At 38.2% G+C, this 12,860-nt stretch overlaps 1 protein-coding gene across 3 annotated transcripts in view; it reads left to right on the top strand.

The window, feature by feature from the left end:
- Positions 1–12,860, top strand: part of ZNF507 (zinc finger protein 507) — a 39,525-nt gene that overhangs the window by 19,382 nt on the left and 7,283 nt on the right. The window contains exon 5 of one of the 3 annotated variants that reach the window (XM_038529515.1): positions 2,548–2,778. The exons of the other annotated variants lie outside the window; for them this stretch is intronic. Coding sequence (XP_038385443.1) covers positions 2,548–2,656 — 109 coding nt within the window. The 3' untranslated portion in view covers positions 2,657–2,778. Of the gene's footprint in view, positions 1–2,547; positions 2,779–12,860 lie in introns of those variants that run through there. 3 annotated transcript variants of the gene reach the window in all.

Genomic DNA, 12,860 nt, shown 5'->3' with positions numbered 1-12,860 from the left:
ACTGTAAATGTACAGCTTGATGGATGGATCACAAGTGAAACTCATCCTTTTTACCACTCAGACCAAGAAATTAGTCATTGCCAGCTCCTCTGCAGCTCCCTCTTTTTGGGGCCTTCTAGGCACTAACTACCTTTCTCCTCCCCTACTACTCTCTGCCTTCTACCCCTAACGGTCTTGACTAGGGTGGAGCCCAACACAGAGCTTGAACTCAGAACCCTGAGATCAAGACCTGAGCTGATATCAAGAGTCAGACACTTAACCAACAGAGCCACCCAGGTGACTTTTAACATCATAAATTAGTTTTGCCCTTTTTTGAACTTAATAGGAATGAAATCATACAGTACATGGTTTTGTTTTTTTGTTTTTTTTTGGTTTTTTTTGGGTTTTTTTTTGTTTTTGTTTTTTTTTTAAGTTTATTTAAGTAAGCTATATACCCAGCATGGGACCAGAACTCATGACCCCAAGATAGAGTCACATGTTTTTCCAACTGAGCCAGTCCAGCACCCCACTGCACATTACTTTATGTCTGGCTTTTTTCTTTTTTTTACCCATCATCACTGTGTACAATTTAATGTAGTACTAACGCATTCCTTTTCGTTGCTATATGGTATTCCATTGTAAGACTAGCAATTCATTCTACTAGTGATAGATATTTGGATTATTGCCAGATTTTCTCCCTATTGCAAATAATGCCTTTTGAATTTTTTTTTTTTTAAGATTTTAGTGCTATATTTGAGAGAGCATGAACGGGGAGGGAAGGGCAGAGGATAAGGAAGAAGCAGACTCCCCCTTGAGCAGGGATTCCATCCCAGGACCCTGGGATCATGACCTGAGCCAAAGGCAGACGCTTTACTGACTGAGCCACCCAGATACCCCATAGGAAACAAATGTGGTAAGACAAACCCTACTGCAAAATTTTTATCGAAATCTTTTTATGCATATTCAGATCCTAGTCAGGTCACTTCAGATTTTATAGAACATCCAGGTTCTGGTTTCTTCTAACTAATCCCTCAAGGCAGTTGTTCCTAATTGAATCAGATCTGGAATAAGGTAAGTAAGGTCTCAGGCTAGGGAATTAGGGTGTTTTAACCACATTTTTATTTTCCTAGGGTTATGGGACTGAAGTAACTGACCCATGAGCAATAGAAGAAAGCCTATGGGAAAATTCAGTCTTTGGTTTTTTAGCTAGATCCTGAGAAGCATTGGGTTTTCTGATGTGTGTTTTTTTTTTTTTTACACCATCAAGCAGTTAATTCAATTTTCAGCAGACACTGGGCGGGGGGGGGGGGGGGGGGGGGGGGGGTGGGGGGGGGTGTCCTACGAATTTAATCCAGGTGTGACACTACCTGGATATAGCATCAGATCCCACTGGTTAAGGGCTCAGTTCCACAAGACTGTTCCTACTTCCATGTTGTCACCTGTGCTTCTGAATGACTGACTAGAAATCACATGTTTGCTAGACCAGCTCACAAAACTCAGGAAACCAGTTTACTTATATTTACCAGTTTTTTTTTTTCTTTTTTATTTACCAGTTTATTATAAAGGATATTATAAAGGATACAGATGAGCAGCCAGATGAGGAGGTTTATAGGGCAAGGCCCAGGAGGGGCGGAACTTTCATGCTCTTCTCTGGGCATCACTCTCCCAGCATTTTCACGTGGTCACCAGCCCAGAAGCTCTCAGAACATCCTTTTGGGTTTTTATGGAGGCTTCATTAGAGTCATGATTGGTTAAATCTCCAGTCTAGTGTACAGGGTAATTGGAAATAAGGATGTTAATCATCTGCTGGTAAAATGATTAGAAATGATCTGTTAGGGATCCCTGGGTGGCACAGCGGTTTGGCGCCTGCCTTTGGCCCAGGGCGCGATCCTGGAGACCCAGGATCGAATCCCACATCGGGCTCCCGGTGCATGGAGCCTGCTTCTCCCCTCTGCCTATGTCTGCCTCTCAATCTCTCTCTCTCTCTCTCTCTCTCTCTCTCTCTCTCTCTCTCTGTGACTATCATAAATAAATAAAGATTTTTTTAAAAGTTAAAAAATTAAAAAAATTTAAAAAAAGAAATGATCTGTTAAACATAGCCCTCTGTTTTGAAATATATTTTTTTGTGCTTTTTCTAGGTGTACTACCATGTATTTTAGTCAGGCTGGTATAGGGTCACCTGTTCATTTTCTATTTCATGACTTTTATACTATGAAGATTAATAAAGGGAGCCTCACTAGAAGGAGTCGCAGGTTCAGCAGAGGGAGCTCTCATGCCTGCCCTACCACTCATTGTCAGTTGCAGACCCCAGTAGGAAGAGAAGGACTTTACAGGTGGATACTACTTTACTATCCCAGCAAGAGATAGAAAAGCTTACCTCCCCACCACAGCCCCCCAGCAGCCCAGTCAGTGAGAGGTGATCACGGCTCAGCCAATGAAAAACCACTATGCTTCCAGCTCCCAGTTTATCCCAGTGAGTTTTGGGGGGGTTTTGTTTTGTTTTGTTTTATAAATAAAGGTCTTTTGTTTTTAACAGCCTTCCTAACTTCCTACTTTCCTCTGTTAAAGGACATCCCTGCCCTTTGTTCAGAAGACTTGGTTTTGCCAAACTCACTTGCCCTGGATTGCAATTCTCTGTTATTCCCAAATAAAGCACCATTTTGGGGTGCTAAAATAACTGGCAGCTTTATTTTTTTACGTTAATACCTTCATGAAAGAAGATTGACAAGTAAACAACATAATTTCAGAAAATAAATGTATAGTAAGTAAAGTGAATAAAACAAGATGATGGTGTAATAATAGATCACTCTCATTTTTGTAAACTAAGAGAATTTGGTTTGCTCCATGGACTTGTATAGGCAGAGTGCAGAGGGAATGGAAAGTGGGAGAATAGTGCTTTAGGTAAAGGAAACCTATTCATTAAAAAGCAGATAGAAATAGGTATAATAAGCTGCCTGTACATTACTTTGAGGTTGAGGTTCTCCTATAGTATCCGTCTTCTCTAATCAGTTGAAAATCATTTTAATAAGTGCTTAACCTTACCAATTTTTCCCACTTTTTCACACGTAGATCTTTCAATGAGTATTTACCATTGTGAGTGTGTCCCTTCGGTATAGCCTTTATACTGACCTAAGGTCAATGCTCCTAGAATTAGGACTTAGTCATTCCGTATGCAGCTTTGGCTTTCTCTCTCTCTCTTCCTCTCTTAGGGAAAATTTTAAGGACTTCTTCATATCAAAAGATATTGAGGGAGCATCTAGATGGCTCAATGAGTTAAACTTTGAACTCTGAATTTTGGCTCAGACTGTGAGATTGAGCCCTGCATCAGACTCTGCACTGGGTGTGGAGCCTGCTTGGGATTATCTCTCTTCCTCTCCCTCTGGCCCTCCCCCCACGCCACTCACATGTACATTCTCTGTCTCAAAAAAAATCAGATTTCCATAGTAAAAAGTTTTGTTTAAATAGATATTGAGGGATCCCTGGGTGGTGCAACGGTTTAGCGCCTGCCTTTGGCCCAGGGCGCGATCCTGGAGACCCGGGATCGAATCCCACGTCAGGCTTCCAGTGCATGGAGCCTGCTTCTCCCTCTGCCTATGTCTCTGCCTCTCTCTCTCTCTGTGTGTGACTATCATAAATAAATAAATAAAAATTTAAAAATAAATAAATAAGTGGATATTGAGTTTCTTTAGATTAAGTTTCAGTAACAACAGTGAAAATACGGCTTCTCCTTTGATTCTTTCAAATGAAGAATGATAATAAATTTCCTAATATTGAATTCTCTGTATTCCTAGAATAAGCCTCCCTTCGTCATGGTATATTATTCTTTTAATAAACTGTGGGAATCTCTTTGCCAGCGTTTTATTCAGGATAATCTGCATTGATATCCGTAACTGAGATTTGGTATGTAGTTTTTTTTTCAATTGCCCTTGCCAAGTTTCAGTATCAGTGTGATTCTAACTTAGTATAAAGACTTGAAACAACTTTTTAAAAATCTGTCTGCAACTTGAAGGCCTAAGCTAATTTGAATATAAAGAAACTGGCTATATTTTTAATTGACTTTTGACATTGGACCTGGTCATGCTTTTGTCTTTTTGTTTTTGTTTTTGTTGTTTTTTTTTTTTCATGCTTTGAAAAGAGCATTTATATTTCATTTCTTCCTAATTTCTACTCTAAGTATCTTTTAAAAGAATGAACATATACTGGTACAAAAATTAGAGCTTATAGGCAGTGTGTTCTCATTGATTTTCTGTATCAAAAGCCTTAAATGCCTAAAATTCTTAATATATAACTGTCCACCTTTTTTTATTTTTTTTTTATTTTTTTTTAAAGATTTTATTTTTTTTAATTTTTATTTATTTATGATAGTCACACAGAGAGAGAGAGAGAGAGGGGCAGAGACACAGGCAGAGGGAGAAGCAGGCTCCATGCACCGGGAGTCCGACGTGGGATTCGATCCCGGGTCTCCAGGATCGCGCCCTGGGCCAAAGGCAGGCGCTAAACCGCTGCGCCACCCAGGGATCCCTCCACCTTTTTTTAATAGTCTTTATTTTTTAGAGCAGTTTAGGTTCACTGCAGTATTGAACAGAAGTACAAAGACTTCCCATATACTCCATGTCCCACACATTTATAGCCTCTTTCATTATCAACATTCTCAACCAGAGTGGTATATTCATTACAACTGATGAACCTGCACTGGTAAATTAGCATCATCCAAAGTCCATAGTTCACTCTTGGTGTGTTTAGACAAATTTATAATGACATGTATCCACCATTATATAGTAATCTATTACGCTGAGTAGTTTCACAGCTCTAAAAATCCCCTGCGCTCCGCCTTTTCATTCCCCCGCCACACATACTCCAAACTCCTAGTGACCACTGATCTCTTAACTGATTCCATAGTTATGTACCACTTCTTCAGCTTTGTTTACCTGCAATATTTTTTGGCTATTCTAGATCTTTTGCCTATCCATATAAACTTGAGAGGCAATAACCACAAAATACCTTGCTGGGATTTTTATTGGAATCACATTGAATGTGTAGATCAAGTTGGGAAGAAATGACATCTTGATGATACTGAGTCTTCCAATCCATGACTATAGAATATCTCTGCATTTATTTAGATCTTTGATTTCTTTTATCAGTCTAGTAGTTATCCTCATAGAGATTTTATACATATTTTGTTAAAATTAAGTATTTCATTTGGGGAGTGCTAATGTAAATGGTATTGTGTTTTTAATTTCAAATACCACCTGTTCATCACAGGAATATATAAAAGTGATTACTTTTATATATATTAACCTATATCCTACAGTCTTGCTATAATTGCTTATTAGTTCCAGGAGTTTTTTGGTCCATTCTTCTGGATTTTCTGTGTAGACCATAATGTCATCTGCAAAGACTTTTATTTTTTCTTTCCCAAACTGTATGCTTTATTTCCTTTTCTTGCTCAATTATATTAGCTAGGACTTCAAATACAATGTTGAAAAAAGTGGTGAGAGGGGGATATTCATCTCTTTCTCCTAAACTTTAGCAGGATAGCTTCAAGTTTCTCATCAAGTATGATGTTAGTTATAGTTTACTGTAGATAGTCTTTATCCATTTGAAGAAGTTCCTAGTTTGCTGAAAGTTTTTATCAAGAATGGGCACTGGATTTTGTCAGGTGCTTTTTCAGCATCTATTAATATGATCACATGGGGCACCTGGGTGACTTACCGGTTGATATCTGCCTTCGGCTCAGGGCGTGATCCCGGGGTCCTGGGATTGAGTCCCAAGTCCAGCTCCACGCAGGGAGCTTGCTTCTCCCTCTGTGTGTCTCTCATGAATGGATGGATGGATAGATGGATTAATGAATAAATAAATAATTTTTTTAATGTGATCACATGATTTTTCTTTACCTATTAATGAGATCACATTGGTTCTCAAATACTGAACCAGGCTTGCATACCTGGGATAACTTGGTGGTGGTATGGGATTTTTTTATACATTGTTGTATTCAGTTTGCTGACATTTTATTGAGGATTTTTGCATTTGTATTCATGAAAGGTATTGGGCTCTATTTTGTTTTTTCTTGTAATGTCTTTGTCTGGTTTGAGTGTTAGAGTAATGCCAGACTCCAGACTCAGAATGAGTTCAGAAGTGTTGCCTCCCTTAGCTTCTGAAAGAAATTGTAGAGAACTGGCATAATTTCTTTCCAAATACTTAATTAAAAAAAAAAAAAAAGTGAACCCATCTGGACGCAGTGCTTTCTGTTTTAGAAGGGTTATTAATTATTGATTTAATTTCTTCTTTTTTTTGTTGTTTTTTTGTCTTTTGCTTTTTATTTCATTTATTTTTTTTAAGTAGGCTCCATGCCCAGTGTGGGGCTTGAACTCATGACCCTAAGATTAAGAATCACATGTTCTGCCAACTGAACCAGCCAGGCACTCCAAATTATTTAATTCTTCAATAGATACAGGGCCTCTTCAGATTGTTCTTTTTTTGTGTGAGTTTTAGCAGATGGTGTCTTTAAAGGAAAGGTCTGTTTTACCTAGATGATCAGATTTAGGAAGATAGAGTTGTTCATATTATTCCTTGATTACCTTTTAATGTCTATGAGATCTGTGGTGGTATCCCCCCTTTCATTTCTGATATTAATCACTTGTGTCCTTTTGATCTTACTGATCTTTTCAAAGAACCAGCTTTTGGTTTTGTTGCATTCTCTATTGATTTCCTGATTTCAGTTTCATTGATTTCTGCTCTAATTTTATTTTTTCCCCTACTTATTTGGATTTAATATGCTCTTTTTTTTCCTAGTTTCCTAAGGTGAAAACTTAGATGACTGATTTAGATTTTTATTTTTTTCTCTATATGCATTCAGTGCTATCAGTTTCCCTCCAAGCAAGCAGTGCTTTTGCTGCATTCCACACATTTTGATAAGTTGCTTTTTTCATTAGTTCAAAATACTGTAAAATTTTTCTTCACATTTCTCCTTTGACCCGTGTGTTATTTATAAGTGTACTGTTCAATCTCCCAAGTATTTTGAGATTTTCCACTACCCTTGTTATTCTACCTTAATTCCATTATGGTTTGAGAGCAGACATTGTATGATTTCTGTTAAATTTGTTCAGGTGTGTTATGGCCCAAAATGTGGTCTGTCTTGGTGAATATTCCATGTGAGTTTGAGAAGAATTTGTAGTCTACAGTTCTGAGTGAAGTCATCTATAGATGTCGGTTATATCCAGCTAATTGATGGTGGTATTCAGTTCCATTATGTCTGCTGTATCTCTATGATAGACAGATGCGTCAGTCTTCAACTACAATAGTGGATTCATCTGTTCGTCCTTGCAGTTCTGTCAGTTTTTGCTTCATACGGTTTTATCCTTTGTTGTTTGGCACATCCATGCTAACCACCATCTGTCTTGGAGAACTGACCCCTTTGTCATTACGTAATGCCCCGTTTTTCCTTGATTACTTTTCTTTAACTGAAGTCTGCCTTGTCTAAAATGAATATAGCTGCTCTTTCTTTTAATTAGTATTAGTATGATATATGTGTCTCCTTCCATCTACTTTTCCTCTCTGTGTATTTATATTTAAAATGGGTTTATTATAGACAGCACATGGTTGATTCTTGTTTTTAATCTACTCCCACCAACCTCTGTATTTTAATTGGTGTTGTTAGACCACTGACATTCAGAATTATTGTTGATATAATTGAATTTGTATCTACCATATTTATTACTATTTTCTGTTTGTTGCCCTTGTTCTTTGTTCCTATTTTTTTCCTCTCTTTTTCTGCTGTTTGTGTTTTTGATTGAGGATATGGTATGATTTCATTTTCTTTCCTTTCTTAGCATGTGAGTTACGTTTCTTTTTTCTACTTTTTTTTAGTGGTTTCCCTAGACTTCGAAATACACATTTTCAACTAATCCAGATCCATGTTCAAATAACATACCAGCTTCATGAATAGTACAAATACCTTATAATAAAATAATCCTAATTCTTCTCTCCCATCCCTTGTATTATTTCTGTCATTAAAATTTCAGTTATACCTAAGAATGTGTGTGTGTGTGTACACACACATACATAAGCGTATATAAACAGGTACATTGTTGCTATTACTGTGGACAAACTTCCTTTTTTTTTTTAGATTTTATTTATTCGAAAAAAAGAAAAAGATTTTATTTATTCGTGAGAGACACACAGAGAGAGGCAGAGACATAGGCAGACGGAGAAGCAGGCTCCTTGCGGGGAGCCCAATGCAGGACTCGATCCTGGGATCCTGAGATCACAACCTGAGCCAAAGGCAGATGCTCAATCACTGAACCACCCAGGTGTCCCAACAAACTTATTTCTTAGCTCAATTAAGAATAAGGAAAATGTGGATCCCTGGGTGGCGCAGCAGTTTGGCGCCTGCCTTTGGCCCAGGGCGCGATCCTGGAGACCTGGGATCGAATCCCACGTCGGGCTCCCGGTGCATGGAGCCTGCTTCTCCCCCTGCCTATGTCTCTGCCTCTCTCTCTCTCTCTCTCTCTCTCTCTCTCTCTGTGACTATCATAAATAAATAAAAATTAAAAAAAAAAAAAAAGAATAAGGAAAATGAGGGATACCTGGGTGGCTCAGCAGTTTGGCGCCTGCCTTTGGCCTAGGGCGCGATCCTGGAGTCCCGATCGAGTTCCACGTCGGGCTCCCGGCATGGAGCCTGCTTCTCCCTCTGCCTGTGTCTCTACCTCTCTCTCTCTCTCTATGTCTATCATAAATTAATTAATTAATTAATTAATTAAATAGAATAAGAAAAATGAGAGTTCTTTTTACTCTTCCGCCTTCTCTGACACTCTTTCTCCTCATGTATTTTCAGGTTTCTGGCCTGTATCATTTTCCTTCTTCCTGAAGAATTTTTTTTTTTAGGGTTTTATTTATTTATTCATGAGAGACAGACACAGAGGGAGAAGCAGGCTCCCTATGAGGAGCCTGATGAGGAACTCAATTCCAGGATCACAACCAAGCCACAGGTGGACCCTCAACCACTGAGCCACCCAGGTGCCCCCTGAAGAACTTTTTAAAACATTGCTTGCAAGATAATTTCTTACTGGTCTACAGGCAACAAGATGCTTTAGTTTTTTTGTTTGTCTAAGAAAGTCTTTATTTCTGCTTTACTTTTGAAGAATAATTTTGCTAACTGTAGAATTCTAGGTTGGTTGTTGTTACCCTCAATACTTGAAATATTTCACTCCATCCTTTTGCTTGCCTGGTTTCTGAGAAATCAGATGTAATTTTTGCCTTTGTTCTTCTATAGGTGTTTTTTTCCTCTGGCTTCTTTTCAGGATTTTTTTTCTCTTATTTTTTGTAGTTCAAAAATGATATACCTAGATGTACTTTTTCTGCCATTTATTCTGCTTGGTGTTCTCTGAGATTCCTGGACTTGTGGTTTGGTGTCTGGCATTAATTTGGGGAAATTCTCAGTTATTATTATTTCATATATTTCTTCTTTCTCTTTTTCTTTTCTATTCCTGTTACATACATGTTCCACCTTTCTTTGGTTGTATATTTTGTTTTTCTCAGTTTCCTTTCTGTTTGTTTTCCAATTTTGGAGATTTCTACTGAGATATCATTAAGCTCAGAAGTTCTTTCCTCAATCATGTCCAGTCTACTAATAAGTCCATGTCCAGTCTACTAATAAGCCCATTAAAGGCACTCTTCGTTTTTGTTACATATTTTTTATCTCTAGCATTTTTTTGGTTCTTAGACTTTCCATCTCACTGTTTTCATTACCCATCTGTTATTGTATATTGTATTTATTAGCACTCTCAGCATATTAATCATTGTTTTTTTTTAAGATTGTATTTATTTGACAGAGAATGAGAGAGAGAAAGAGAGAGCACAATCAGGCAGTGGCAGGCAGAGGAAGAGGGAGAAACGAGAATCCCTGCTGAGCAGGGAGCCCAACATGGGGCTTGATCCCTGGACCCTGGGGTCATGACCTGAGCCGAAGGCAAACACTTAACCGACTGATCCACCCAGGTGCCTCAGTCATAGTTGTTTTAAATCACCAGTCTAATAATTCCAATATTCTACCATATATGAGTCTTGTTCTGATGCTTGCTCTGTCTCTTTAAACTTTGGGGGTTTTTTTTTTTTTTTTACCTCTTAGTATGTCATAATTTTTTCTTGATAGCCAGGCATGATGTGCTAGGTAAAAGGCAGTGCTATAAATAGGCTTTTAGTAATGTGTAATACGGGCGGAGAAGGGAAGCATTCAGTAGTCTGTGATTAGGTGTCAGTTTTTTAATGAGTCTGTGCCTCTGGATTGAACTTTACATGCACTTCTCAGTCCCCCACCTTTGGTGGGACAAGATAGCTGGAGTGGGCTGGAGTTGGGTATTTCCCTTCTCTCTGGCCACTGATGCTTCAGGAAACTCCAGCAGGCGAGGCTCTGATTAAATAGTTCATCCTACAGGTAGACCTGTTAAGGACAGAATGCTATGGCATGTTTTGAAGTTCTTTTACCCCTCCATCTGCCAAAACAGAAGGATTTTTCTCCAGCATTCACCAAGAACTTGATAGAACTCCAGGAGATAAACTCAGAAAAGTGTGGAGGGTCCCCAGTGATTGCATCCCTTCACAGTTTTAACTCTTACCATTGTATACCTTTAGCCACCAGCAAGTCATCAATTACTTCAATCTTATGTGCTGGACCAGAAACCAGAAGTTTGTGATTATATTTTTTTTCATAAAGTGATAGGGAATTGTGGATGGAATTTCACCAGTCCCATCAAGAATAGAATTGTGCAGCCATAAATATTTTATTGTAGAAAATTTAAGTTATATTAAGGAATATTGATAAAATAGTTACCTGTATGATCCCAATTTTATAAATATATGTATTTTAAGACTATGAAACACCCATCAAAATGATAATATTGGTTACATCTAGTGGTTAAGCTATAAATGATTTCTTTCTTTGTATATTTTTTTATATTTCTAATTTCCTACTAGGATTTTTGAAATCAGGAAAGTGAGTTATTTTTAGAAATAAAGCAGTTCAGTGATACCTGAGTGGCTCAGTCATTTAAGTGTCTGACTCTTGATTTTGGCTCTGGTCATCATCTCAGGGCTGTGAGATCAAATCCTACATCAGGCTCCACACTCAGTGGGGAGTCTGCCTGGATTCTCCCTCTCCCTCTGTCCCCCCCCTGCCCCATCCTACAAGCTCCCCCCACAAAAAGAAACAATAAATAAGTCTTTAAAAGGGGGCACTTCATTGAGCACGCACATCTTTGCCTCAAATACCAATAAAACTGAACAAGAGAAATGGCTTAGAGAAATGATTGATCTATATAGGTAGATAAGTAAGCCTAGACCATCTTGAGTGCCAGAATGTAAGGGAAGTGCTCAGTAGACAAAACCATGGAGTGTGTCAGCAGTACTTGGGAGCCAACTGGAGGAGCCCTTAGTGATTTCAGCAATAAAATAAATAATATAGTATTATATCCCGAAGTAAAAAATATCCGGGAGTCCAGACTGACATTGATTGAATAATAAATGGATGAGAATAGAGAAAGCTCCTATGCAGAATTCCTAATAATTTATATAGATAGTCTACTATTGGGAGATGGACTATAATTCCCATTCCTTAAGTGAAATATGGGTTGCACTTTGTGACTTTCTTCCAAAGTATGCAGTGTGGAAAGGGGATAAGAAACAGTAACTTTCCTGTGGAGAAACTTGACGTCAAGGTGAGCATCAACAATGTTAAGTCATGTTATGACAGTATTATGTGATGAAAATGGCACTGTACCCCTTGGTCTTCCTCCCAAGAGCCCATTACCATAGTCTAAGCATAAGAAAGATATTAGACATGCCAAATTGAGGGATAGTCCACAGAATACCTGACCAGTATTCTTTAAGTCTGTCAAGGTCATTAGAAACAAGGAAAGTCTGAGGAACTGTTAAAATGTAGAAGATCCAAAGGATATGATCACCAAATGTGGTATCCTGGAGAAGATTCTGGAATAGAAAAAGGACAAAACTAAGGAAATAAGTATGAACTTCAGTTAATAATAACATATCAACTTTGGCTCCATATTTATGACAGATATGTCTTAGCAATAAAAGATGTTAACAGTAGGAGAAACATTTTTTTTAAAACTCAAACTATTCTAAAGTTAATTTGCTTTAAAAAAAATAATTGAATAATTCACCACTCTTACTTTTTAAAAGTTTTGAGTAACATTGGATATGTTCCGTGGGATAAGTTTGCAATTTCTGACATTTATTTTTTGACCCATTTTTCTCAAAGTATGAAACTCCTTGTATAATAAAGACTGACTTTTCATTCAGAGGACCCTTTGATGTGCAGCATTCTGTGGTTCATTCTGCGTACAGAATTTTCCGGCGAGATTTCAGGGTAGGAGTCTTAATATATATAAGGAGACAAGTAATCTGAAGAGTCATGAATTTATGTATATTTCCTTTTCTCATATAAACATAAATATGTGTATACTATAAATTGCCGTGTAAGTATTTGACATGCATAAAGGCATTGTGTTGGTGAAAGTAGTAGGTGGGAACAAGTGGTCATCTCTTGGCCTTGGCTGTTTGACTCCCACTTGCTCATTGTAGACCTGGACACCAGGCCGAAGTGGTGCAGGGCAGTCTCTCCTTCCAAGGAATCAGTCCAGAAACACTTGAGCCAAGGACCGTACCCACAGCACACTCCCCTCACAGTGTAACGAGTATAGTCAGATATGGACACTGAGTTTAATGGCCTGGAGATGGGAGTGATCACCAACTGCCAGCCCTTTTTAGATGTTAGTGAAACGGATTTATTGAGATATGTCAAAAGAAATGCTGCATCTCGTGGTGGCTCAGTCATGCGTCCAACTCGGGTCTTGATCTTAGGGTCA

This window comes from Canis lupus, chromosome 1 (assembly GCF_011100685.1).
Source record: "Canis lupus familiaris isolate Mischka breed German Shepherd chromosome 1, alternate assembly UU_Cfam_GSD_1.0, whole genome shotgun sequence".
Classification (NCBI taxonomy): domain Eukaryota; kingdom Metazoa; phylum Chordata; class Mammalia; order Carnivora; family Canidae; genus Canis; species Canis lupus.
The sequence above is the reverse complement of the archived record's forward strand: the minus strand, read 5'-3'. Positions and strand labels throughout refer to the sequence as shown.